The sequence below is a fragment of the Gallinula chloropus genome (genome assembly GCF_964237585.1).
Source record: "Gallinula chloropus genome assembly, chromosome: 11".
NCBI lineage: Eukaryota > Metazoa > Chordata > Aves > Gruiformes > Rallidae > Gallinula > Gallinula chloropus.
The window spans coordinates 1,281,051-1,308,468 of NC_140096.1; the positions used below are offsets into that span (position 1 = coordinate 1,281,051).

General features: G+C 54.8%; 2 protein-coding genes across 2 annotated transcripts; one reads left to right on the forward strand and one right to left on the reverse strand.

Annotated features, from left to right (window-relative positions):
* Positions 1-284: 284 nt before the first annotated feature.
* MMGT1 (membrane magnesium transporter 1) lies at positions 285-4,593 on the reverse strand. The gene is made up of 4 exons (XM_084269118.1): positions 4,472-4,593; positions 3,960-4,012; positions 2,974-3,077; positions 285-2,423 (listed from the first exon to the last, which is right to left on the reverse strand). The coding sequence occupies exons 1-4, from the start codon at positions 4,554-4,556 to the stop codon at positions 2,261-2,263; spliced, it is 405 nt and encodes a 134-aa protein (XP_084125244.1). The 5' UTR covers positions 4,557-4,593; the 3' UTR covers positions 285-2,260.
* A 1,046-nt stretch (positions 4,594-5,639) lies between these two features.
* SLC9A6 (solute carrier family 9 member A6) lies at positions 5,640-26,370 on the forward strand. The gene is made up of 16 exons (XM_084269156.1): positions 5,640-5,916; positions 11,895-12,094; positions 12,454-12,531; positions 13,191-13,267; positions 14,148-14,260; positions 15,901-16,006; positions 19,491-19,646; positions 19,867-19,967; positions 20,196-20,284; positions 20,496-20,609; positions 22,149-22,260; positions 22,695-22,848; positions 23,025-23,055; positions 24,272-24,351; positions 24,903-25,008; positions 26,077-26,370. The coding sequence occupies exons 1-16, from the start codon at positions 5,655-5,657 to the stop codon at positions 26,350-26,352; spliced, it is 2,055 nt and encodes a 684-aa protein (XP_084125282.1). The 5' UTR covers positions 5,640-5,654; the 3' UTR covers positions 26,353-26,370.
* Positions 26,371-27,418: the final 1,048 nt, after the last annotated feature.

Genomic DNA, 27,418 nt, shown 5'->3' on the forward strand with positions numbered 1-27,418 from the left:
CTGCTATGGTGAAGTGGAAGCTGGAAAACACACCAGCTCTGCCAGAGGTGGACTAGGAATCTCAAAAGTGGGCATAGCCCCGGGCTGGGAACATTTCCCTCTGAAAGTGTTCTGTTTAGCTCCTTGCACCATGCTACTTCAATTCCCCCTGCTGATCTTCTCAGTAATGAACCCCAGGCCAGGCTCGGACCATCGCTTCTTGTCACAGTCACTTCTAAAGACTCTATCCTGGGGCACTCGCTGCAGCAGGATGGGCAGAAATAAACAAGCTCACTCCCAAAGGCTTTAAGGAGATCAATTTTTATTGGACATTGCAAAATCAATAAGAAAAAATAACTTTTACAGCTTTGTGAGATAACCATTGCTGCTGAAGAGTAAGGCTGCTTGTCACGGGAAGGGAGCTGGTGCGGCCGGTGGGTGTTCCCCGTGGGACCCGCTCCCAGGAGCAGACACGTCCCACAGCAGCACCTTCTGCCTCACCCAGGTCCTCCCAGCCTTACGTAGCACACACGGGGCTTCTCAGACACAAAGGGTGAGCAGCCCTGCTCTCAGAGACCCTCTGCAAACAGCTCACTGCCAACCACAGTCGCAGTGTCAGGCTGGTACAGCGGTTACCGACCTTCTGCCTCTCCCTCCCTCTGCTAATTCCATCTGTCCAAGGTCGCCCAGGCAACGCTCAGCCCTTTCCTCCTCACATCAGCCCTCTTCCCCAAGGAGAGAGCTCTGTCTGCAGCACTAACCTGACGCTATTTCTGAGGCCTTTTATGCCACCAGCTAGGGGGGATCCAGGACACTTTGGGAAGCGGGCTGGCAGCTCAGGATGGTTGCAGCTGGCAGAGTAACCCTTTCTAACCAAACCAGATGCTTAAAAGTGATTGTAGAGCAGCAGCTACAGATATTGCTCTAGCACTGGGGCACCCACTCCATAGGATGGGCAGAGCTAGAAAAAAAAAAGAGGCTTGGGTTTACACAGTATTTTTTCACTAAGCTTTTTGCCTTCAACAGTTTACAAATAAAAGGGATGCTAGGACAAAAGGAGCTTTCACAGCAGCAGCAAGACAGCCTCAGACTAGGCAAAATTCTAGTTGGCCTCATCAGTATCTCAAACTACCCTCCCTCTGCCACCTCAGGGAGGTGAAATGCCAGACCAGGAGTAATTTTAGCAGTGATTCAAGCCCCTACAGGGAGGTGAGAATTTAGATGTCAGTAAGAGTTAAGGACTGTAACATCTGCCCTAACACACAAAATCAAGACAGTAATCTTAAATCAACAAAGGGCTCAGCTGGGAAAAGAGAAATGGAGGTGAAAGGCTCTGTTGGCAGAAGAGGGGGAGCTGTAGCATCACCCTCCCTGTCCCAGTGCCAGCAGACGGTGCTGCTGGACCCTACCCAGGCTGCTGGGAATGGGTATTTCTTATTGATATTTAAGTACTTCTCGTAGAAGATGGCTGGGGAACTTGCATCCAGTGCCAAGACAGCATTGAAGCCATCTGAAGAACGTTCCCATATTCACAGAGGACACAAAGACGTTGGGTAAACAAGCTGAGCATAGCAGGTTTCCTACATGATGGGAGCTGAGCTGCCTCCCCTGCACAGGCACCCAACATCCAGCCACTTCCCAGGGGCAACACAGGACAGTTTACACTTAAACAGAGGAGGGTGACAAGGGAATAAAGTGGTGATGAAAAACGAGGGGGAGAAAATAAAACCCTTCACAAAACTATCCTCCAGCATCGTAAGGAAAACAACAATGAAAGCAATCCTTTTGCCTTCCCTGCCCACACCCTTGGGTCTCCCAGGCGTTCTAGGAACAGGAGACGTCACCCCTTCTCCTGCTGTTAAGCAGTGTGGTGCACACAGTGTTTCTGAAGGAGCTCCCTCCACTGTAGTGCAAGCAAACGGAGAAAATAAATACCACCCAGACATTCCCTCTTGCCAAACAACAACTGCAGTACAAACTAGCTTGCTTTTTGTTTTAACTGAAGTTAAATCAGCTGCAACTCGGTTTAATATATGAAAATTTGAAGGTGTGTTTCACAGCAGTAACTGTAATTTACACTGCTTTGCCAATTCACAATTCAGTCATTTTCATTAACAGTGTACAAAGAAGGTCCTTAGTTTATATATATATATATATACTTTATAAAGTCTGGAAGATCAATATAAATACTGCTCCAGAAATTAAAAAAAGTGTTTACATCCCCGACTTGAATATTCCATCTCAGTGTCCTGGGCTGTGAGGATTCTCATCTGAAAAAGTCTCAGCGGCGCAGAGGCTCCAGTTTGCGAAACTTCAGTGACGAGCTGGATGACAAAGCATCTTGGTTTGAAGAAGAATTCACTGTGTCTGGGGACTGGAACAATACTCTACCACGGTGGTTAAATACATAAAAAGATGGATGGTTCCTTAACGTGTCAAATGTCCTTCAAAATAAATGTAAAAAGTCCATGTTAGCGCCCTGGCAGGACAGGGGGGTTAGAACAGTCAGCCTTGGGTACACCTGCTTTTACACACACACACACTTCAAGTTCTCAATACAACAACATCAAGTTGTTGACTCCCCATACTCCCCTGTGCTGCTGGAAATGACCAGAGAGGCCACAACCGCCCACCCAATTTCACATCCTCTTTGAAGCATCAGTTCAAACCCCTTATTTTCTTAGAAGTCTTTTGGATATTCTGCCTTGGGTAGTTCAGGGTGAGATGACTTCCCACACAGACCTTTTGTTCCTCTACCAAGTCTACAGAGCAAGAGCTTGGAAGAGGAAAAGCAAGAAGTTCATTCAGTCTGTTCTGGTTATCTAACTCTCTCTGAAATTCCAGGTGTTTGTGGCTTTCCCAGGTGTGCCTGTTCCTCTCAGTGTTACTGTCTACACCGAGTGTTACAGAAGCGAGCCAAAGAGCGAGCTGTTGCAGTGTTCAGCTTGTATATACAGAGTAGAGTTGCTTAAGAAAAGAAGAACTAAAACCTACTTATTTTTTAGTTCTGAAGTGGCATCCATGTCTTTAAACTCTCCTGCGATATGGACTATCCCGTAGCAGGTGACTGCAAAGGCTAACAGAGTCTGCAGGACTATCTGTAACAGAGGGAAGCACAATGCAGCACACATATTACTTCACATTTACCAACCCCCCCTCATCTTTCAGTGTCCCTTGTGCTTTTCATCCAGTGACAGAATGTGCCTGACAGGGGCAGGTGACCCAGTGGCTGGGAAACTGAGGCACAGGACGATTAAACACCCCACTTAATTAGCATGGTGAAATGGAGGCAGAGCTGAGAAGTGCTTCAGCTGCCTGACAGCCACTCTGCACTGCACAGGTTGAACCGACTCACAGCGTTCCTCAGCAAGACCCTCAGACCAAAGCCCTGTGCTCAGGTGCACGAAGGATCCAATCCCCTCTCTGTGAAACGAGCGGGCGGCCAACACACACAGCGGGGGCAGCTGCTGCTGGGTCCAAATGCCACGTCTGGCAGTGGTGGGTACTGGGTTTCCTTACCCCCCTGATTCAGCAGAACACGGGAGAATTGAAGTAGAACCTCAAAAAAACCCCCTAGTCAATAAAACAGCCACCCCACCCCCCTGCCCAAAGCAGGTTGTGCTGGGATCTAACAGGCCACGCTGGATAAACAAATGTCAGCCGACAAAAGCCAGAGGGAGGAGGATGTTTGTGCTGCGGAGGAAGAGAGGAGTGCAGGAGCTCTCTGAGCTCCCTTTGGGAGATGCTGGCCGAGATGCTTCAGGGGAGTCCTAAGGAAGGAGAGGGCGTTGTGGGCCCGGGGTTTGCTGCTGCTGACCGATGAGCACACTGCAGAGGTCGGGATGGCAAACACAGTTTTGGCAGAGGAAGCCAAGGGGAAGGGCAGTTCCCAGCCTGCCCTGCCCGTTATTCTCGCCCATCACACCTGCAGAAAAGGCCAACCGAGAGAGGCTAAAGGAGGGACACGGCTTAAAACTTACATCTATGGGCAACGTCTCATCCTCCTTTTCCGTCAGCCGCATGTAAGAGCGATCTGCGGGCAGAAGCACAGGCGCGTCAGGGAAGAGCCGCGCAGCCCCCGGCGCCCCGGGCCCCGAGACTCGGCCGCTGCCAAGCAGCCCCCCCGCTGCCACCCGGGAGGCTGGGCGGCCGTGCGGCCGGCGGAGGCCACGGGAAGCGGCCGCGACCCGGCAGCCGGCAGCCTCCCCTCCCTTCCCCGTCCCGGCCGCTGCGGCGCCCGCACGGGGCGAGCCCCGCGCTCCCCCCGGGAACTTCCCGGCGCAGGGGCAGGGACACCCCGGCCGGGGGTGGGGTCTGGCGGCGGCGCGGGGCTCCCCGCGGGGACGAAGCCCGGCATGATGCGGCGCGGCCCGGCCCGGCGGGCGGGCGGGGGGTGCCGGGCCCGGCGGGCCCTTCCCGCGCCGCAGCCACCCCCCCGCCCCGGGCGGCGCCGCCGCTCCCACCCCCGTCCCCGTCCCCGCCGCCCACTCACGCTGTGCCGCCGAGAAGGCCGCGTGCGCCAGGGCGAACAGCCCGAGCCCCACCAGCCCCTTCCACACCGAGGAGGCGGCCGCCATCGTCGCCGCCGCCGTTCGCCCCGCCGCCGCCAGGGGCGCCCTGCGCGGCCGGGCGCCTGCTGATGGCGTCAGGAGAGGCGGGGCCAGGCCTCGCCCGAGGGGGCGTGGCTTTGCCGGGCGGGGGGCGTGGCCTCCCCTGCGCTTTCCCACGCGGGCGCGCGGCCATTGAGGAGCGTCGGGGCGCGGCGGCCCCGGGGCAGCGCAGGCGGAGGCGGCCCCGGCCCCCAGCGCTGACCCACCGGGTCCTGGGGCAGTTCCCACTCGTGCGGGGGAGCAGCGGCGTGGGGCGGGCGGAACCGAGGCCCCGGCACCGACCCTGCGCGGCCAGTCCCCGTCCCCCCCCTGTCCTGCCGCCGCGTCCCCCGGGCTCTGCCGCCCTGCCAAGGCGAGGGGCACAGCAGCGGCTCTTCGGGGAGGGCGCTCGCCGTGACTCCCCTCCCAGCCGGTCGCCGGGGCGTTTGCCGCAGCCCTCCCCGCACCGGCGGCACCGCCGCGGAGGGACGCTCACCGGCATCCCGCCTGCGGCAGCCGTGACTCCCCGCACCACCCGTACGCCTTGGCAGCCGCGCTCGCCGGGATTACCCCCCGCCCCGGCTCCGGGGCAGGGCACGGGCTGCCGCTGTGTCAGTGCTGGGCCCTGTGCCCGGGACCCGGGCCAGCAGCGGCCTCAGAGACCCCCCAGATACCCCCCAAGAAGAACAGCCAAGGCCCGCGCAAGCTGCTTCTTTCCTTCCTTCCAGCAAGTTTGCCTCGGGGTTATTTTTGTCCTTCTCTTGGGCGCTCCCACCGCCTTCCCTTGCAGACCCTTTACCCCCCCGCAGCTCCCGTCAGGGCCAAGCAACCGCTCCCCTTGCGAGCCCCTCCCTGCTCGCCTGCAGCCCGCTTTCCCCATAACGAGCTCCCAGGTGCCGCCTTCGCGCCGCCGCTTCCCTCTGCCGGCTTAACCCCCTTTCCTCCGCGCCAAACCTCTCCCCCGGCCCCGCTCTCCCGCCCCAGCCCCGTCCCTATCCGGGCTCCCGGCAGCGCTGTCCCCGCCCCGCAGCGCCTGCGCCCAGCGCCGCTTCCTGGTGGCGGCGGGCCCTGGCCGGTACCGGGGCGATGGCGGGGCCGGGGCAGGTGCTGGTGGCGGCGGCGGGGCTGTGGGCGCGGGGGGCGGCGGGCGGGGAGGTGGTGGCGGCGCGTCCCGGGGCGCTGGAGGAGGAGATCGTGTCGGAGAAGGCGGCGGAGGAGAGCCACCGGCAGGACAGCGCCAACCTGCTCGTCTTCATCCTGCTGCTCACCCTCACCATCCTCACCATCTGGCTCTTCAAGCACCGCCGCGCCCGCTTCCTCCACGAGACCGGCCTGGCCATGATCTACGGTGAGGGGCGCCGGCACCCCCAGCACGCCCTCCCCGCACCCCCACCTCCCCCCCCGCACCCCGCACCCCCGTCCGTGGGCAGCCCGAGCGGGAGGGCAGCGTGGGAGCGGCAGCGAGTGTCGCCCGCCCCGTCCCGGCACTGGGAGCCCCGTCCAGAGCAGTCCCGGCTCCCAGCCGGGCCCGCTGGGTGGGTGCCTGGCTGCCCGCTGTCACGGCACGGCCCACAGCCCTCCGTTCCCTTCCTCGGGGCTCGTTTTGCGGGTGTGGGGACGCAGGGGGACACACCGCGTCCTGTCCCAGCTGTGGCCGGGCGCTCCGGTCTTGCTGGCACAGCTGGGCCGTGCACCCCGGCCTGGCTGCCCTGTGCTGCCCTGTGCTGGGCGTTATCTGGGTGTTGCTGGAGGGAAGGTTGGTTGTTTTCCAAGCCTTGGATACCAAGGGCTCTTGAGAGCAGCGTGACTCCGAAATTCTGGCAGTGGGGGACTGGCTGGGTTTTCCCAGGCGGCCTGGCCTGGTGAAGCTGCCATGTGCCGAGCGGGCTCGAAGCCACGCTGCCTGCTGAGCACCCCTGCTCCAGGACTGGGAGTGGGGGCACAGCTCTGCTTTGTGCTGGTCAGGAGCCTGATGTCCCGCATGCTGGGGGCCAGAGGGTGTGTTTCTACCCTGTGTTTAGAGCACCTGCATTTCCAGAAGCTGTCTAAGAAGAGTGGGAAAGCCATTTGGGGAGATGCTCTCAGCCTCTGCTGTGCGCAGGGACATGCAGGGCCAGCAGCCTCGTCTCCTGCTGCTCTGGGACCTGCGTGCTTTTGGAGTTCCTCCTCTCTCAGTGGCAGGGCCTCTCAGTGGAGGGCCCCACAAGAAGTGGAGGAAGGCTGTGGGTCAGGGGAGCAGGTCTGTGGCTGGTTGGATTTTAAGGGTGGCTGTGACTTACCAGGGTGACATGGCCTCACGAAGTGGCCTGAACCAATGCATGGGGTTGCTATGCACAGGGTTATCTACCACGACTTGGGGATCAACCACAGTAGGACTGTAGTTGTGCTGGTGGAGTGATTAGTGCAGCTACGGATCCTCACCAAGATGAGATCTGTTGAGTTCAGGGCTGAAGAGGTGTCTTCTGCTGAGTGCTGTGGTTCGTGCCTCTTCTCTGCTGCCCGTGTCCTTGCTGGTTGTGGGTGATGTGTGGCCGAACCTGGTCGGAGCAGCACCATGCCTGGCTCCCGTGTGCATCGGAAGGCTGTGCTCTGAAGGCTGTGGCTTGACCCGTTTGGGCCGTTGGCTTTTGTGATCTGAAATGTCAGTTAATTGGAAGTGTCCAAATGAAAGGGGTGGAGACACTTGTGTCAGCCTGGAGGCACGAAATGCTGGTCTGCCTGTTCAGGTCCCTGCCAGCCAGGGCTGTGCGGTGCAGGCGGTGCTGGGGTGCCTGGGCAGGGGTGGTCACCTCCCGGGATGGGACAGCAGCTGTGCCGTGGGAGCACGTGCTTGCAGCAGGGAAGGTCTTCCTTCTGCTCCTGCCCTGGAACTCCTGGCACATGGACATTCTGTTCCTTTCTCGCTGCCAGACTTGCCCTGAACCTTGTTCTTCTCCTGGAGTTTCTCCCTCTTGGTTCTTGCCCACCTGAGGGCTCTCCTCTTGCTCTCAGAGGACAGCCTGGGTCTTTTTGGTCTCCTGCCAATCCATAAACTGCATTTTTTCTGTCTGCTCCTTTGCAGACTGTCCTTAGAGAGCTGCTGGCAAAATCGGTACCGTCACCTCTCTGGCCGTGCGGAAAATCCTGATTTTTCCTTTTTTTCCCTGCTGTCAAGGGTTTTTGGCATTTGCTTCTCAGGCTGTGGAGGCTGCTGTAGGAAAAGGGATGTGTAATTTCCCAAGGAGTGGTGAGATGCTGTTGTTTTACAGCAGTGACTTCAAAACTGCAGGGAACAAAGCAGGTACCACTTCTCCTTTGCCGTCCCCATCCCTCAGCCATGCTGTCAGTCCTGGGGAAGTCTGCTGAAAATGTGGAAGTGCCGCAGCAGGAGGCTGTGAAACGGTCCTGACATCCAGGCAAGAGAAGCAATCTGCAAAACCTTACCTTTTACTGATGAGGGAAAAACCCCACAACTAAGTCAGACCAAGCTTTTGCATGTACCTCTTGTTGCTGAAAGACATCAGAGTTTCCTTGGGGTCTGTGTTTTTACTCTAAGTTGTAAGCTCTTGCTCTGGGTGGATTTAAATCCTGTGGGTCATGCTGTCGGCTTTGAATTGAGCTGGACACAGGCTGGAGTCGTTTCATGGTGGTAGGAGGTGTTTAGTAGCCCTTAAGCTTCACTTCTGTGTTTAAGATGAGGTTCCCACCTCCGAGGTACTCAACATTTAGGATGAATAATTGAACAATCTTGTTTTGGTTCTTCTCGGGGTCTGATGGAGGATGTGGCAGGAGCATCTCCAGAAGTTTAGGTTCTATGTGCTTGTTCCCACTTGGCCCCTGGGTTGTGTACATCTAAATTGCTGGCTGTCCGGATGGCTTTGATTGCTCTCTACGTTTTTCTTTGCCTTTGGTGTCCAGCTTAATGCTCGCCTGGGGATCCTGTGTGCTTCCATGGTTGTGAAGTGCTGGGGTGGTAATATATTAGTCTTCATTTAAAACCTTACTTCGGAAACGTTCAACAGCACCTGGAAAAAAAAAGGAGAAGAAAAAGCCCATGGGCTTTTGTTCTCTTTAATGAAGTTGGGAGAGATGCAATGGAAATAATCCCTTGCACTTGCATAAAATAACTCAATTAATTCACCACCTTTGCCTTCAGCTTCCCTCCTCCTCGCAGCTTTGGGCTGGCAGCTCCCTGGGTGTCAGGTTCCCTCCGTCTGCCCCCTCCCAGGGCTCAGTTCTGTAAAACTTTTGGCTGCAAAAGCACGTCGGTGCTGTCAGAGCGGCTCAGGGGTGCTGCTGGGATGTCCCTTTGTGCCCTGGGGGAGTTTGAACCATTTCCTAAGAGACTGTCAGGACCAGGAGATCCCTACGTGACCCACAAGGTCCCAGGCTTGGTCTGGGTGGCCTGAGCCCAGCGCTGGGTTTGGGTCGGATAAAACTTGGCATCCCAGTCAGGTTCACCCCAGGTGCCTCCGGTGAGCACTGTTAGGTGAGGAGGTGGGTTAGAGACCCACTGCTGGCCGGAGGGGCTGTGGTGGGGTCACCTCTGCAGGGGCAGAGTGGTGGGCTTTAGGCAGGGGGGCAGTGTGCCTCCCCTGGAAGCGGCTCTGGGGCATCCCTGCGCTGCCTGGCTCGCACCCCAGAGCTCTGGGTGCAGATGTGTGTTTGCAAGTGGGGGTCTTTTCCCACCAAGGTCTGGGGAGCTCTGGGAGCCTCCCAGGCAGCGTGTTCCAGGGCAGGGTGAAATGCCTGCTTCTTGGAGCCCCAGATATTGTGGTTCACATGTCCCTTATCCCTTTCCCTACTCCTGGTCAGAGCGAGAGTTTGGCTGTGGCTGGCACGTGGGCTGGGAGCAGCTGCCCGGGTAAGCGAGACGGTGAGGAGGAGCAGGGGGCTATCAGATGTAGCTGCTTGGGGACAGGGATTAGGAGTGGAGAGGAGGGTGAGTCAGGATCCTTTGTGAATTCCCAGCAGCGATGTCTGCCCATCCTGCTTCTCATTTGAAGTGCTGAGCCTGGGCATTCGAAGGGGTTGCTGGGTGGGTTTGCAGGCAGCTGCTGCTGCTGGAGGTTTCTGCCCCTGCATGAAGCTCTAAAATAAACTCTTTTTTTCTGTTCTTCTTTTTTGTTTTCCCCCTTAAATAAAGACTCTTTCAAAGCCACCCCAGGTAGCTCTGGGCAGAGCACAGTGTACCTGGTGCTGCTGCTTCGCAGGAGTGGAGGAGCGCTTGCAAGGGCAGAGGGTAAATGAGCTCTGCAGTCTGGCTTTCCTCCTTTTCAGTGCAATCCCCACTGTAACTGTTCAGAGCTGCTTAATAGTCATAAGCAGATGCCAGTAACCCTCTGAAGCTGCTTTATCCCAGGGAAGAGTTTTTGGTTGTTTCCCTTGGTACCTCTGGGATTGTCATTGTCTGTGACCCGATGCTGTGGCACCGTGCACCCTCTCCATGTAAATACATGCTGCGACATCTTGACATCCTTGCCTTTGTTTCCATACTTTCATACTTTTCCAGCCTCATCATTCTGTGGTTCTCTGGTGTCCAGAGTGCTGGAAGATCACCAGGGCTGAGGGGCTAGCAGAAGAGTAAGCGGAAGGGTTCCTCCTTGGTGTGCCCTGGTACCGATGCTGGGGGAAGGGCAGCTCTCGTGCTCTGCATGGGTGAGGTTCCCCAGAGCAGCTCTCCTTGCTGGAGCTGCCCATGCCTGGCTGTGCACCGAGACCTTTCCTGTTCCTGTTGGGGCGACTGCCCATCAGTGGCCCATCACAGGACAAAGCCCCTCGTGCATGGTGAGCCCAGCTGCCTGTGCACAGCTTCAGAGCATCGGCAGCTTTGTGAGAGCAGCTCAGCTGTGCTGGGAAAGTGCCACGGGCTGGGTTTTGGGTGCAGCTCCTGGGTCTGTTAGCCTGGTCCCCGAGGTGAGCTGTGCGTCACTGGTGTGATGAGTTAGCAGCAGCGAGTCTCTGCAGCCAATTCATCTGCCTCTGCTGCTGTCTGTGACATCCCCTGGGGCGTGAGGTGGGCGCTTTTCTTCTGGACACAAATCTTGTCCTGGAAAACAGTGGATCAGGAACTGGCTGCAGGAGATGCTGGATGTGTTGGAGCCCCATCAGAGCTCCTGCCCCAGCTCTGCTCCCACGAGACGGTGGCAGAGGAAGAGTCTGGTATTCCCTTCGGTCAGGGTTGTGCCCTGCATATAGGAAAGCACAGAGCAAGATCTTAATTAAGGCAACAGTGGAGAAACAGGAGGATCCTGGGAGGCAAATGGAGAAGCCTGCGGAGTGTTGCGGTCTCTGCTTAGTTCCCACGTGCCTGAAAGCTTTTCATAAGCGTGTGGTTCAGGGATGGGGTTAAGATCCCGGGTTTCTGTGGTGGCTCAGCGCTGCCTTAATCAAGGAGTTCCCAAAGCTTTTTGTGCTGAAGGCTACATGGCTCCTCCCCAGCCCACAGATGTCACAAAGCTCTTCCAGGAGAGCACTCGGGGCACACAGTGTGGGTGAGGAGGAGCGGGAGGAGCCTGCACCGTGTGAATGCCTTTAATCCAGAAGCCTCATCAGCTGTGCTGTGAGCGTGGAGTCCTGTATAAATCGCTGACTTGCAGATTAACCCCACGGTGCTCCTGTGCGGCACCTGAGCCGGAGGCAGAGTTGGCTCATAGGGGTGCCCTGGCGCTGGTGCTCCGGAGCTGAAACTGGGAGGGGGCGAGGAGCAGACCTGGGTGGTTGGCCTGGAAAGCAGAACTTTCGTGTTTGTGATAAAATGGGGATCGCTGCTGTGAGCTCCCTGGCCCCCCCTCCTTGGGGGGGAAGCTGGGTGGTGCTGCAGCACCTCAGGAAGGGTGCTTGTTGTCCTCAGAGTGTTCGTGGTGGTTGCTCGGTACCTTTTTTAACCCCCTCCAAAACCAAAGGGTTTAATGTCTTTCTGTAGGAGCGAAACACGGTGCTGTCAGGTCTGCAGGTGCAACCTGCCTGGTTTGGGGACAGGTTTGGACAGTGCCTGCCCAGGTCCCCAGCTTCGTGCCAGCAGTGCAAGGCTGCTCCCCTGAAGAAAAGCATCGTGCCCTTGATGTTGGCCATCGGCCTCATGAGGGTCTGACTAATTGCTGGGTAATTAAAAAGCCTTCAAGACCAGTCCACCTCTGGGGTTAGAAAGCCAGCATGAGCATTTGCGTGGCTCGTGGGAGGGTGTGGATGTTTTAATATCAGATGGGCAGTTATGAGGATGGTGGTTGTACTCCGCAGCTGAGCAGGGGGTCAGGATCCTGGAGAGCCTGATGCTGCATCCCCGCTCAAAGAGTTCACCCTGGAGTTTGCTCTTGTGTGTCTCACTGCTGTGTGTCTGTTCCCCAGGGGTCCTGGTTGGTGTGGTCCTGCGTTACGGCATCCACGTCCCCAGCGACGTCAACAACGTGACGCTGAGCTGCCAAGTGCAGACCAGCCCTGCCACGCTGCTGGTGAACGTCAGTGGGAAGTACTATGAGTACACCCTGAAGGGGGAAATCAGCGCCCAGGAGCTCAACAACGTCCAGGATAATGAGATGCTGAGAAAGGTAGGGGAGGCAGCAATTGGAGAGGAGACCGGTGCTCCCCGCTCCCTCCATGGGAACGGATCCACTGTCTGCTGCATTCAGTGATATTTTATTTTTTATTTTAAAACATTCTTTTTTAACTTCAGTCCAATTGTGATCAGTTATAAAATTTAAGTTGAACACAACGAAATGAAACTCTGGTTTCAGCTGATCTTAATTGAAGCTGCTCAGACTCTGGGCCGAGTCTCCAAAAGGTCTCAGGCACATCCTTAGTGTTCAACCATCAGCATTTTATGTACTTTATGACATTTGTACTTGTGTTTTGTCTTGCAGAGTCTTGACAAACCATTTAACTTCTTTTTTTTCCCCCTTCTCAACAGGTGACCTTTGATCCTGAAGTATTTTTCAACATTTTGCTTCCTCCAATTATATTTTATGCAGGCTACAGCTTGAAAAGGGTACGTGCCTTCACAGCGCCTACGTTTTTTCCTCCTTCTGCCTCTGGAGCATTTTTTAATACTGGAGAGTGTTTGGGTGCTTACTCAGCAGGGCAAGGCTGCCGAGCTGGGGACGGCTTTCCCTCGCGCACGCAGGGTTGTAGGAGGCAGGGCTGAGAGTGCCCCGGTCCTTCTTGTCCCTCGCTCTGCCCTGGGAAGGGTCAACAACTCACCATTTCCAGCTCAGGTGTGCGAGGGGGGGGTGAGGTCAGCTGGGCCATTGCAGCCATCCTTACTTTCCAAACACACGGGAGGGTGGGAAGGTTTTCAGAAGCAGCAGCTCTCTGAAATGCTGATTTGGAAGGGGAGGAAAATGATCCTGTTTAGCTGCGGGAGAAGGAAGGAGGAGTGCTGCTGGGTTAGGAAATCAGTTCCCAGGACTCAGAGCAGCACCTCATTAAGTACATGGGCACAGGAAAATGATATGTTCATGTTTATTAACGCTGCATTAACATCTCCTGGCAGTGTACCCCGTTGTGCCAGGCATCCCTTCAGCCATCCTTACCCAGCTCCTGGGGTGCAAACTGCTATGGACACTCTGTGGGTGCCTGTTCAGGCTTGATAGGACGTGTTAGCCAACTATAATTAATTGGCTTTTGTTTTTTCCCTCCTCCTTCTAGAGGCACTTCTTCAGGAACTTGGGATCCATCCTAGCATACGCTTTTCTCGGCACTGCAATTTCCTGCCTGGTGATCGGGTGAGTAGCTGGAGCTGGTCCGGTTCTCCCGCGAGGGTTTGAGCTGTGCTTGGGGGCAGTGCCGTGAGCCTGGATCTGTGGCTGCTGATCCCAGCCCTGGAAGATCACCCAGGCTCTGCTACCGCTGCCCAGCAGTGGGAAATTGTCCTATTTACTGCCCAGACTTTTACTGCGCAGACAGGACGATTGCTGTCTAATAGCTCAGGGTGTTCTCAGCATCCCGTACGGAATCGTTATCTACGTGGTGAGGAACGTTTCAGACTTCTCTGAATTGTCTGGAAAAACCAGGCAGTAACTTCCAGTTAATGAAGGCAGAGCCCTAACAAGTGTGAGGGGCAGGAGGGGCAGGATCTGAGTGCATACCCCGGCCTTACTGGCTGGGAGCAGCTGCCAGGCGAGCACAGGTTGTGTTTCAGGTACCTGCTGTCCCTGTGTGCAGAGGGAGCTGGATGGTTCCTGCTCTGAATAGGAGCAGGCAGGCTGGTGCCAGGTGTTTTCCATGGGACAGTCCGGTGGATTCAAGCAAACTCAGCACCCACATTGTCTGTTCCTTGCTGAGTTTTGGCCATTTCAACGTCAGGTCACGTTATCCCGCTGAAGTGTGTTAACGTGAAGTGCTGCGAGGTGGTTGTGAGGCCCCACACAGCCTGGCTGCTGCTTTTCTTTCCCCATAGTGAAGGAGTTTGGGTTCCTGTTCCTTGCTGGCACCATGTGGTGGGTGCTTTGGCGTGCCTGGTCCCAGGGTTTCAGCAGGCTCAGCTCAGCACAGTCCTTCGGTGTTCCCGGGCTTGGATAATTCAGGGGTTCATTTGGCACATCCAGGGGAATCGAGCCCCTTTGCATGTCCCTTTCGTTGAGTGGTTGCCTCTTCTCCTCACAGCTCTGTGGTGTATGGCTGCGTGGCGCTGATGAAAGTCACTGGGCAGCTCGGGGGAGACTTCTACTTCACTGACTGCCTCCTCTTCGGCGCCATCGTGTCGGCTACTGACCCAGGTATGTTACCTGCCTGTCTCCCCCCTCATTTCACCAACGTTTCGGTCTGGTTTGAGTTGTGGTGAGGAGGGGAAGAAAGTCTGAAGCCCCTGCAAGTTCCCTCCTTCTGAATTTCGGTCTCTGTGACATTCTCAGAGGTCAGATTGGTCTCCATGCCTTTTTACTTCCTTCCAGCTACACGTAATAGACTTTCCAGACCTGTCCTGAGCCTGTGTTTGCAGTGAAGTCCCAGGCGGTCCCTCTCTTGACTTCGCTGGGGTTTGGGACAGTCCCACTGTGTCTGTGTCATCCTGTGCCCTCAGCTGATGCACAATATGTGTCATGTGGGGAGGGTTCAACTGGTAATTTTAGGTAGTTTAGTGATATTTTTTTCCCTTCTGCTGGCATTTGGGTGGGATTTTGTCTAATTGACAGTTATCTTACCAAGCAGTACCGAGTGCAGCACGTCTTTGCTTGTGAGCTTTCTAAACAAAACTAGGAAAAACACGCCTCGTCCAGCTAAATTTTACTTAGTTCCCCATTTCTTCTGCATGGAGCTGTTTGTATGCACATTCTAGCTTCACCTAAAAACACAGGACCATGAAAAGGCCTCTGCTTCCTCCAGCCCTTCACTGATCAGGCCTTGAATGTCTTCCTTGGCTGATATGTTTGAGACCAGCATGGTGGGACTGGGGGTTGACAGCATCACCCCCTTCCCGTTGGTACAGTAGCTTTGGGGTGACTTTTTAAACACAGAAGTCCTTCAGTTTTGCACAGAAGGGAGAGGTTGATGCCTGGATAAGCAAAGTGTTCTCACTTTGGAAGCGAGTGCCGGTGGCTGTCGTTTCCAGATGAGTTGGGACTTTTACCTGCTCATGTTAACAGTGAGTCATTTCTGCTTTGAAAGGCAGAAGGGGGAGCGCTGTGGGTATGTGCATATATGTAAGGATAATGCTGCAGAACACAACCTGCATCTGTCTGCCAGGTGGAGATGAGATGTGTGCTCCCTGTGAGCCTTTAACACTTGGATTTTTTGTGTTTCTCCAATATTTACCAGGCAGTGGTGCAGCTTTTACTGCTGATATTTTTATTAAAGAAAAAACTACTAAGCTAAAAGGATTTCCCAGCTTCTCCAGGCATACCTTGGGTGGGTGGGTGGGTGTGCATCCAGGCCACCCGCTCCTTTAGCAGGGGCTCTTCCCGTGGGGCTGCAAGGTCGAGCATCCTCCCTGGGACCTCACTGGGTTGTTGACATTGCAGGGGGGGGGGGATGGAGACGTTTGCAAAGCTGTAGGAGGGCATCCCAAAAGCTGGGTGGCTCATGTCAGTGTGCTACCATGGTCCAGCCCATAAGCTGAGACCCTCCGGAAGCTCAGAGCAGGGTTTGGTTTGCTCGTGCCTGCCCACTAAAGACTCAACAGATCTAATGCCCAAGATGCACTGTAGTAAAAGGAAGAGGAGGGAAATAAAGCAAATCTGCATCTGAAAGGGTGGGAAGAAGCCTCTCTAAGGGAGCACGGGGTAGGGGGGAGGCTGGCACCATGGCAGCAGAGTGGCACAGCCGCCCAGGAGGGCAGTGGTCTGAGAAGGGCTGGTTTGTCTTTGCTCACACGGAAATAACGGCACCTTTTGAATGTCTCTCTGTTTTTTCTATTTGTCAGTGACTGTTCTTGCCATATTCCATGAACTCCAGGTTGATGTTGAGCTGTATGCCCTTCTCTTTGGCGAAAGCGTCCTCAATGATGCCGTCGCCATCGTGCTGTCTTCGTAAGTGTGTTCTGCTTCTACTCTTGATCGTTGTGTGTGTTACCTGTCAGGCCCTGGGGGGAGCCACACGGTCCTGCTCCTGTCAAACAGGAGTGTGCAGGAGCACATCTCCATAGCAAGTGTCTCCAAAAGCTGGAGGGACCCCGTGCATCTCCTCATGGCAGGCTGCAGCTTAGGATTGTGGGTTGTCCCTGCAGCTTCCCCCTGCGTGATGGATGGTGTTGTTTGGCTCTTCTGGCTGGCTGACCCAACCAGGAGGAAGCTTTTGATGTCCTCCTGAAGCAGGAAGAGCATCGCATCTGCTTTTCAGCCACCCTTGCTGGTGGCTTTGCTCCTACCTGCCTTCCTCCCATCTGCAAGTACCTGCTTTTGTTGAGGTGGAGATAGTTGGTAAATCAGCTGTTTCCCTTCTCTCTCCCCACTTTCCCTGCATCGAGAAGAAGGTATTTCTTGCAGCCAGATTTAATAGCCCAGGCTGAGCACGTAGGAAACTCGCTGGCTCTCTAAAGAACATTTTATATCCTTTAATATTTCATGCCCTGTGCTCATAGGACGTGTTTTATCTGCATTTTCACAGCGTTGTCATCACAGGAATGTGTTTGGAAATACAGAATATCTGCAGTGGTGACAGGGTAACGTATAGCCAGGGCTAATGCAGAAAATATTTCTGGAACACTTGTCACTCTGGCATGCTGGTTGCGTGGGTTTTCCTGGGGTGGAGGCAGCAAGTAGCATATTATGAGCTGTGTGTTGCTGCCCACATGACTGTATTTACCGAGTTGAATGTTGAGGTTTCTGGGTCTGTTTGTGTTGCTCGCTCTGGGTTTTAGGCTGGGTATGTCAGTGCTGGCACAGGAGCAAATGCTGCACAGCCAGGTTGTGTTTAAGAAGGGATCCTGAGCGGGGGGGAGCTGGGATGCTCCAGCCTCTGCCAGGAGGTTCTGGGTGGGAATGAGCGGGTTCAGCGTTGGAGTGATGACATCTGTGGTGGATCTCTGTGCTTGGAGGTGACTGCACCATGCACGGTGATCTGCCTCTTGCGCTTGTTTTGGGACCAGGTTTGTAGCTGTTCCTCCCATTTCCTGCCTTCCTCTTTCCACAAGCTGAGCTCAGCCCGCCCCCCCTTCCCCAAGATAAGGTACCAAGCAGCAGCTCTGAGCTGCAGGCAGCCGTTACTCTGCTGCAGGGCTTTTGTGCAGACCGGCCCAGCAGCACACTGACGTCTCAAGGGCTTCTCAGCAGTTAGCCCCTGCCCCTTCCAAAGCTTGCCTGGCCTTTGGCTGCTTTGAGGTCGCCACGAGCAGCGTAAGGCGGCCCCGCTCAGCGTGGCAGCGATCAGTTGGTGTAGCTCAAGGACAGACACAAGTCACCAGGATGCAGCCACCTCTTGGGTGCAAGGAGGAGGTGAAGGCCTCTTGCTCCAGGGAGGAGACGAGCCAGAGCCGTCCAGAGCTCCTGCTTATGCTTCCTCTTTTTAAAATTTGGCTTGGCGTTGGCCCATCTCGCAGCAGAGGCGTAAGTGGGGGAAACACGTGGGGATGGTTCTGCTCCCGCAAGCAGAAGACCTGCTTCCCAGTTAGGAGGTGCAGGGGTGGGTTGGGAAGATGGGGAGACAAGTGGTTTCCGGGCAGGCTGTGCTGACAGAGGAGCTGCTGCCTGGGTGACAGCTGGTGGTGGGTGCTGCCACGTCCCAAGGGCTGAAGAGGGGCTCTGGCCATTGCTGGCTGAGCGTGTGGGCTCCATGGTTACCTTGAGGAGCACCATCAGCTCCTTGCTTGAGGTGAAAGCCAGTGCTGTGGGCAACCCCCCTGTGCTGGGGGAAGAACAAGGATCTGGGGGCTGGAGCTATCCTCCTCTGTGGTTTCTGCAAGGAGCTCCTCTCCTCCCTGCTTTTGGTCTTGGACAAAAGCCCATTCCTGTGCTTGGGGAGCAGGATCCCTGCCTTCCTGCCCAGACTGCCTTGGCCTGGCTTGGCCACAGGGAACCGGTCGCGGGATGAAGAGGAATCGAACGTGGAACTGAAAGCCGGTGGGCAGCGAGGTGCCAGGGCTGCAGTTTGTGGGTGGGGGGTAAATGCAGCCGCGGGATCTCTACCCACTTCTTCTAAAGTGATGTTTCCCAGGGGCTGAACGCCCCAGGGAGCCCCATGGGCAGGGACAGGGGAAATAAGGCACACAGAGGGCGGCTGGCAGGAATGTCTTATCAGCGAGGCCAAAAGCAAAACCAGAAGGGAACCTCTCATGGGTTAAAACACAAAACCAACATCCAAAGGGTTACGGAGGGGAAATGAAACCAGCCCAAAGCTAAACGCACAGAATAAAAGCGTGTTGATGAATGGGAAGGAGAGGATGGGATTGACGAACGAAGTTAAATCACAGGGAGAAACCTGCAGCCTGCAGTGTGAAAGATGCTGTGGAAGAATGAAATGTATTAAAAGCAGGGAGGCTGAGCAAGGGAAGGGACCCTGTGATGTGTTGGGAAGGTGAGGGTTGTCATTCCTGTTGCAGAACAATGTTGGTGTGCAGTTGGGGGGTGAAAGCTGCAGGACCTGTGCACGAGGCAGTAACTTTCCATTCCAGCTGAACTCAGGAGGTTGAGCTGCACAAGTTTAAAGTTCACATCCAGGAGCTTTAACAGAGCCAGTTGAGGGATTGCTAACGAGGAAGTTAATGATTTTGGGAAGTTTATGCCAGAGGAAAAGGCTTGAGAAGCTGTGATTAAAATGAGGTTTAGGAGATGGATGGGGACCCCTGTACCTCGGCCCTTTCAAGGGAAACAGTGGTGTGGCTGGCACAGAGCTCAGGAGTCGGGAGTGAGCCGATTCAGAGGTGGGATCGGTGCAGCAGACCTGTTTGCCATCCCATCTCAGAGGTGCTGAAGATGGCAGCGTTGCTGTAGTGAACGGGCAGTGTTCTGGCCTCGCCACCCCGCGGTTCTTCACTTCAGGGCCTGGAGCAGTGCAAAACCAACACGGTGCACATTAAACACAGTGCAAGGGCACAGCTTACAGCTCTCTGGGGGGATGTTCCCATCAGACACCTGCGTGGAGTCGATGGAGAAATGTAGGCTTCCCACTTGAATGCTTTGCGGTCCCAGAGTGTCTGTAGTGTAGAGAGCTGATGGTGACCCCAAAACACCACACTGATGCTGACTGTCACCTAGCAAATGTTTGCTGGAGATCCTGCAAGAGATGGGCTTGGATGTGATGCTCTCTGATGTCTAGGAGTAATTGCAGAGCCTTGCCTAGGAGGGGTGGCTGAACCAGGAAGCAAAGGGAGTCCCAAACTCCCTGGGATGTGGGGGGGGCACACTGCCACTGCTCACTGCAGTCCCAGGGGGATTGTGGAGCGGGACCCAGGGTCTGTCTCCTTGGTTTCTCAGTGGTCATAGCACTTTGCAGAGCTCGTGTAGTGTTGTGGGGGTGCCTGTCCCTCCAGACTAAGGAGTGTTTTGTTCTTGTCTGTGCTTTTCCTCCCTCTTTCAGTTCAATCGTTGCGTACCAGCCAGCGGGCGACAACAGCCACACGTTTGATGTCACAGCCATGTTCAAGTCCATCGGGATCTTCCTGGGGATATTCAGTGGATCTTTTGCAATGGGAGCAGCGACTGGAGTTGTGACAGCTTTAATATCCTTCTTGTTGTGTTTTTCTTTTCCAAGTGTTTGCATAACATGCTTTTTTTCTGCCTTGTGTTTCACCCAGACCCAGTGTTCCATGGGGTTTTGCCTTAATTCCCGAAAGGCAATGCCACAGGCTCTTTAGGAGCAGGCTGTGCAGCCTTGCTGCGATACACAGCTAGACTTGATACCTTCTCAACCTACGGTTTTTCTCCAAATTGTCCTTAACCATCTGCAACGTCACCAAATTCACCAAACTGCGGGAGTTCCCGCTGCTGGAGACCGGCTTGTTCTTCTTGATGTCTTGGAGCACGTTCCTGCTGGCTGAGGCGTGTGGCTTTACAGGCAAGCTCCACCACAGCCCTGCCTGTGTCTGGGATGGAGACCTGCAGGGATGAGGGGCTCTCCTAGAGTTTTGCTTCTCCCAGTATTGTTTGCAGCCAGGGTGCTTGCTCTGCTTTCAGAAGTTTAATTGTTGTGGGTTATTTGGGTTGTTCAGTCCCTGTCACTACTGGGGTGCAGCTCAAACCCCTTTCCAGGACCAGCAGTCTAATGTGATGCTCTGCTCCCCAGGTGTGGTGGCTGTACTCTTCTGTGGGATCACGCAGGCCCATTATACCTACAACAACTTGTCCACAGAGTCCCAGCACAGAACCAAGCAGGTGAGAGTTCCTCAGCTCCCTTCAGCCTCTCAGAATTTCAAGTTCAGTATTTTTTCCTTCCCTCCAGCCTGAATTAGGTGCATCTGTCTTTTTACAGATGGATTTTACTCGGGTTGCAGAAGTATTTACTGCCTGATGGATGGGTTAACATGTTTTTCCTGTTAAATCTGTGGTGTGTCTAACTCGCTTTTAATTTGTTTTTCTCTTGCAGTTGTTTGAGCTTCTGAATTTCTTGGCAGAAAACTTCATCTTCTCCTACATGGGACTTGCACTGTTCACCTTCCAGAACCACGTCTTTAACCCTACCTTTGTGGTGGGGGCTTTCGTATCCTTTGGAGCCCATCCTATAACCTGGGGAAGGGAGAGGTGCCTCTTCCCTGAGCTGTGGTTTTCGTTCAGAGGCGTGGGGCTCTCTTCACTCAGTTCAGCTTTATTTTTAGAAGGGGATTTCTTCTCCTGTGCAGTGGTGCCTTTGCTGGTTATTTTAAGAAGATGGAGATTCCTTTCCCAGCTTTTCTGTTTGGGGCTTTTTTTGGTGGTTTTTTTCCCCCCTGTCTTGTCTCCTTTCATGGGAACTCGAATTAGCTGCTGCAGGGACTTGGCGTTGGATGTGAACGTGGTGCTGAAACCCCGGGGTTCATCACGTGGCAGCGTGGCACCAGGGGTGGCTCTGCAAAGTGGGGCTGCCTGGTATGGCTCTTTATTTCCTCTTTCTCTGACAGTCCATTCTGTTGACCCTCTGAATGATGTCATGAGAAAGGATTTCCCCTTCTACGGGCAGGAAACAAGCCATCGGTCCTAGGAGGTCTCAGTAAAACAAGGATTTTGCAGGAGGTTTGTTTTCATGTCACAGGGAAGGCAGCTCAGACCTGTGGAATTATTTTCACCCCTTGCACTGAAGCAGGATCCACTCCTAAATAAAACCCTCTCATCTTCACTGATGCCAGCTGATGCAGTGGGGTCCACCCAGTTCCCTCACTGAGCTTTTGCAGGGCTCCAGTGGGGGAAAGGGAGCGACGAGCAGGGAAGTGCCATTTGGGTGGTTAAGTTGATTGAAATTTTGTGCTGTGCCTCTTCAGCAGGAACTGGCTAACTTGCTGATGAAATAGCTCATTCATGAGAGAGACCGTGACATACGTCTCTTATGCAAATTGATGATGTTCAGGAACGAACACAAAAGCTGGAAGCGTTTTCTGTATTCTCCAAGGCTGTGCTGAATACTGGCTCCAAGATTATTTTTTGCCATCTGGGTGCTGGTATTAAAAGACACAGCTTCAAAGATAAAAAGCAATATGAAGGGGCTGGTGATTCTTGTATCTCACAGGCTATGAAAACAGAAAGAGTATTAGACTGGGTTGGGTGGGGTTTTTTTTTTCCTTCTCAACTGCTGCTGCTTTCATTTTGCTGAATAATCTTTGGGAATGGGACTTGGCTTAAAGCTTCAGACCCAGCTGTGAAGTGTGGTGCTGGGGAATGGCGGAGGGGCTGTGGTTGCTGTGATAACTTGAGCTTCACAGAGGACAAATAATCCTTGGGGTGGAAAATGGACCTGGCAGGGGAGAGCACACAGTGGGGAAGGGTGGGTTTCCTCTGCTCTCTCTCCCCTAACCTGCCCTCTCATCATTTCCCTTGTCCGTTTGCGCTTCTCTCCGCATGACATTCCAGAGTTGCACCGTGTGCTTTGCTGCAGTGAGGCAGTGGCATGCTCTTCCCCCCGTGCTGCAGTGCTTGGAGCTGGGTTATTATCTTTGCATCCAGAGGACCGGTGTCTCAGAGCCAAGCAGCTGAAACTGGCTCTGTGTGCAGAGGTGGGATGTGATGGGAGACGCAGGAAGAGCAATTTCCTTAACGTGTGCAAATACAGCTTGCTATCTTCCTAGGAAGAGCTGCCAATATTTACCCACTGTCATTTTTACTGAATTTGGGGAGGAGAAATAAGATTGGAACGAATTTACAGCACATGATGATGTTTGCTGGTACGTTATCGCACCTTCGCCCCGACCACGTGGCCCGTTTGCACATCCTCACCTCTGAGTGCCTGGAGATACTTATTATTCAGCTCTAGATCTCTTATGGGCAGTGTCTGGAGAAGAGGCTGGGCAGGAAAGGGCTCCCTTTGGCTCGGTGGTGTGAGCACCTTGGTTAGGAGATGTAGGAAGGAGCTCCTTTGCCCTGTGCTTGAGTGCACGGTGTGGGGTCGGAGGAGGGTTTGCCTTTCTGGGCTGGGGAAGAGCAGTGATTACCCAGGGTGTCAGAGCAGGCACTGTGAAATCATCCCTGTGCTCTCACCTGGCGGTGGCTGTCCCATCAGAAGGGCAGGACCACGCACGGGGCGGGGCGGTGTGACTCCTTGGTGGGGCTGCCTGTGCCGTGGGCTGACACAGCCCCTCTGCCGTCCCTTCCCCGGCAGGGCTGCGAGGAGCCATGGCCTTTGCCTTGGCCATCCGGGACACAGCCACCTACGCCCGGCAGATGATGTTCAGCACGACGCTCCTCATCGTCTTCTTCACGGTCTGGGTTTTCGGCGGGGGCACCACGGCCATGCTGTCCTGCCTGAATATCCGGTGAGTGCAGCGCGTGCGGCTCTCCCGGCACAGCACATCCTCTCCCTTGTCCCACTCTGACCTCGGGGTGCTTGGCGCTAGGAGACAAGAGGAAGATCGCGTCCTTGCCCCTGGGCTGCAGTGCTTACCCCCCTGGCATCGCTTGTCCTAACCCTGTGCTCGTTTTCTCCTCGCAGGGTCGGGGTGGACGCGGACCAGGAGAACGTGGTGAGTGTGGCACTGCCGGGCAGCCTCTGGAGAGGAGTTCGTGCTGCGCGGTGGTTCCGATGCCGCTCTGTGCTCTGCTCCCTTCCAGCTGTAGGAGGGTTTTCAGCTCCTCTGGTGAAACAACGTGCAGTCAGTGGGGTGGTGGCTTTTCTGTGCCCTCTGAGGTGGTAACGAGCTGCTTTTCTTCAGATTGAAAGCAGAGCATGGAAGCAGCACTGGACTGCTCAGTCAGGCCGCATTGCTGCTGCCAGAGATTCAGTCTCTCCCTTGCTGGGTCTGAAATAAATATCAAAGTGCATGTGATGCATGTGGGGCTCTCTGCCCCATCCCAGCATCCAGGCAGTGCAGAAACACTATTTACTGGCCCATTTGATGTAGCATCTTCCGTCCCACTTTTATCCACAGGTACCCTTGACCTCCCTTTTGCCTCCCTGGTTTCCTGTGGGTGGTTATGTGCAGTCCAGGAGCTGCCAGCTGCACTGAGATAAATACCGGAGCCCTGTGGCAGTGGGAGTTTTCCTGCCTGGTAGCCTCAAGCTGCCTCACTCGAGCATCTGCAGCCGAGCTGTGGGCTGGCTGTGGCTCTAATTGATTTCAGTGTGGGCTCTGCACCTCGGAGGTTTGTTGTATTCAGAGCCTTTTGTTGGGCTGCTCACCTCCTAGAGGGAAAGCATCAAATGCTAAAGGCAGCCCAGAGCCATACATCTGAAAGCCAGATTTCTGTGAAACACGTTGTTGTATCCATAGTCCCCTCCAAAAGGTTTTGTGTTTTGTTGCTGACTGAAAGGGCTCCAGGAGCTCCCCTAACACGCCAGTATTTGCATACAGAAATCTCCGGCGACCCTTGATGGGGGTTGGACCTGTCGGTCACTATTAAATGCGATGTCTGGATGCAGCTGCTGGCTCCAAGGCACTTGGGGCCAGAAACCATGAGGCTCTAGCAGAAAAACGGTCACTGTGCTTTGATCCCTCCTCCCCAAGACTGTTGTGCACTGCTAAATGCTGAGCACGGTGCTGGAAGCACCTCCAGCCTGGCCTGGTGTGAACATCCTTCTGCTTGCTGCACCCCAGAGGTTTCTTTTGAAGGGGCAGTGGGAAAATTTGTATCTTCTTACATCCCCGTGAGGATAACCGTGTGTCCCAGGGCAGCTCCTGTTCCTGATGAAGGTCTTGGCGTGGTGTCCTGTGGCTGGTTGATGTTCTGCTTTCCCCACAGGGTGTCCCGGAGAGCGAGAGGAGGAGTACGAAGGCAGAAAGCGCTTGGCTCTTCCGTATGTGGTACAACTTCGATCACAAGTATCCTTGGATGTTAGTTTGCACATGCCATGCCCAGTCCCACCTGCCTGAGCTGCTCTGTTGACCCTGAACGTGGACTCGCTCCCTGCTTAGCGGAGGAGCCAGCCTTTGCTTTCCCAACACACTCCTGGTTTTGGGTTTGCACCTCCCTGTGCCTGTCAGAAATGACCGTTTCCACCCACCATCGGTGGGAATGCAGCAGTAGCTCAGTTCAAAGCTGAGCTCCACCAGGCTGGAAGCCTGGGGGGATCCTTGATCCCTGGGGCGGGAAGGGCAGGAGGTCTTCTCATTTGTAGCCCTCTTGCTAGGTCTGTGCCCCTTCTCCCTTGCAGATGCTCTGTCAGCAAGTAGTGGAGGAGAAGCTTGCCAGGAGAGATGATGGGATGGGTGATGCTGCTAAGCTTTTTCTTAGCAGGACTTCCAAGGACTTGTGTGTGTTTCCTTCCTGTGATTTCCTTGAGTCACCGGGTCCCTCACCACTGGCTTTGCATCCCACCCCTTACCCTACCCACATGGCCCTATTCCCTTTTCTTCCTTAACCCTCTCTGTAGCTATCTAAAGCCTCTGCTGACGCACAGCGGGCCTCCTCTGACGACCACACTCCCGGGGTGCTGTGGGCCTATCGCCCGGTGCCTGACGAGCCCACAGGCATATGAAGTGAGTGTCCTTTCTGCTGCGGTGTCGGTGGCATCTGATGTCTTTAAGTTCCTATGTGGCTCTTGGATGCTGCTCTGCAGCATTCAGCTGGGAGCCTGGGGGGAGTCAGATACTGGGGCTGGTGGATGAGCTAATTCTCACGAGTATTTTGCTTTTCCAGCTGACTGGTCATGAAGGGACTTGTGGAGTATTTGTGTTGGTTCCTCAGTGACTGGCTCGATGAAGCTGTCACGGGGAAGCTGTCATGGGTGTCCTTCCCCAGGCCCAGCTGGGAGGACAGACTGTTTCTCTCCATCTCTTGCTTTCTTCCAGCCATGTAGCTGAGCTGTTCTGCTGTCCCTTCAGCTGCATCACTCACAACCAAAAAGGTTGCCAGCACCTGCACCAGGGCTGATTTTCTCCTGAAATGGTAAAAAGCCCTTGTTTGAGCAGCCCAGAGGGGCAAGGAGATGGCAGGCAGCTCTGGAGACCTGCAACCACTCCTCCCACCATGGGTGCCACAGAGCCTTTGTGCACCTGTGCTTTTCAAGAAGCCTGGTTTCTGGTCAGGTTTGGTGTCCCATGGCTCTGTGGGTTGCCGGTGCCAGCACAGCTCTCTGGCAGGGTCGCAGTGCTCGGGGCAGTGCCATGCCCGGGAGCCCTGTGCCCAGGAGCCCTGTGCCCAGGAGCCCCGTGCAGCTGCAGCTCCCTGTGGCAGGAGGTTTTCTGCCCTGTTTGCAAAGTCAAGTTCCTGACACAGAACGGAGATGGCTCTGGTGAGTCAGCCATGTGGTTCTTGTGGTTGTGGGCGTTTCAGCCCTGTCAAAAAGCCACTCAAAACTGCATTCCCCATGTATCTGGCTACAGCAGCAGCAAGAAGAGCTCAGAGTGCCCTTTTAGGCAGTCTGTGGAGAGGTTTGTGTGTTGTGCACATCTCCTGGGCTCAGGTGTGTGTGTGGCACATCTGGTCACGGTCACGGTGCAGGAGAGTCTGGTGCTTGGTGCCTCTGTCTGCTCTTTGCTACCGTATGATTTCAAACAGCTATTCCAGAAGAGTTAAACAGCACTTTCCCCCTGTTTGTTGCCCAGAATCAAGAGCAGCTAAAGGACGACGACTCTGACCTCATCTTGAACGACGGGGACATCAGTCTGACCTACGGTGATTCCACCGTCAACACCGACTCGGTTGCATCCAGCGGCACGTCGCGGCGGTTTGTGGGGAACAGCTCTGAGGATGCGCTGGATCGGGAGCTGGCGTTTGGGGACCATGAACTCGTAATCCGGGGGACACGCCTGGTCCTTCCCATGGACGATTCGGAGCCACCGTCAAACGTCCTGGATAGTGCAAGACATGGTCCAGCATAAGGTTGCTCGGTTTAATTGACAGTAGTATTTGCATATATGATCAAGAAATATGTACTACCTAAAGTCTAATGCATGTCTCAAAATGTCTAAGCTGTATAAATATTATTTATATGGTGTCAGAAGAATATAAATATTCTCTGCCAAGCACTTGTAAAGAACAAGCTGCAAATTTAAGTTAAAAACTGTGTTGACTGCACTGTGTAGGGTGGAACTGTTTTAGCGTAAGAGTCTTTTGCACACAGTGAGCTGCTTTAAATGTGCGGTTTGGCGAAGGGTTTAGTTCCCATCGGGGTAAGTAAAGGAGCTGACTCCCTGCTCAGCCTTTGAGCCTGGGAGAAGAGGGAAGGGAGGTGCTGGCGAGCAGTGGGAAATCGCTTTCTATTCAGATGAGGGTTGTGATTTGGTTTTTGGTTTGTTTTCTTTTTGGTCTCTGATCATTCGGATAAGTCACGTTTGAAATATCAGCGCAAAGTCTGCCCACACCCCCTCTCGCTGGGCATCAACTCGTCTGTTTTTCAGGAACCTGAGCTGGGACCTGGAGACCTTCTGCCTTTTAGTGACCCCCTGCCTGCCCGGGCAGGCTAGCGGCTGGTGCCAGCCAAAGCCGGTAGCGAGGTGTGCGGGTGTGCGGCTGCTCGGCTGGGAGCAGCAGGGAGGGAGGGTTTGTGTCTGTAGTCCTGTTTGGGAGGCAGTGATCCCAGAGATGCTACACCAGGCGTGTGCAGAGCTCAGGGCCCAGCCCATCTCTTGGTTGGGGCTCGAGCAGCTTTCCAGGAACAGCCCATCAGATCCTCAGTTGGCAACTAAATCCCACGCCTGGGAAGGTGACCGTGTCCTTGGGCGAGCGAATCTGTTCCCCTGTGGTCACCAGTGTGGCTAAACCAGTGCAGAGCTGCTGCAGCTGCACAGGGCACAGTGCAGCCCGGCCAGCCTCCAGCACAAGCTGTATGGCTGCAGATCCACACGACACCTCCGGACCTCTCCAGAGGTGCTGAGCATCTAGGTGGTACCGAAGGGGAGTTGTCCGTCTGTCCGTCCTCCTGTATAGTCAAAAATCATTGCACTT

Coding starts and splice junctions, on each gene's coding strand:
- SLC9A6 (XM_084269156.1), top strand. CDS start 5,655: ATGGCGGGGCCGGGGCAGGTGCTGGTGGCGGCGGCGGGGCTGTGGGCG. Junction 12,532..13,190: donor CAGGCTACAGCTTGAAAAGG/GTACGTGCCTTC, acceptor TCCTCCTTCTAG/AGGCACTTCTTCAGGAACTT. Junction 22,261..22,694: donor GCACATGATGATGTTTGCTG/GTACGTTATCGC, acceptor CTTCCCCGGCAG/GGCTGCGAGGAGCCATGGCC.
- MMGT1 (XM_084269118.1), bottom strand. CDS start 4,556: ATGGCGGCCGCCTCCTCGGTGTGGAAGGGGCTGGTGGGGCTCGGGCTG. Junction 4,013..4,471: donor GGCCTTCTCGGCGGCACAGC/GTGAGTGGGCGG, acceptor TTCTGCCCGCAG/ATCGCTCTTACATGCGGCTG. Junction 3,078..3,959: donor ATGAGACGTTGCCCATAGAT/GTAAGTTTTAAG, acceptor CCTCTGTTACAG/ATAGTCCTGCAGACTCTGTT.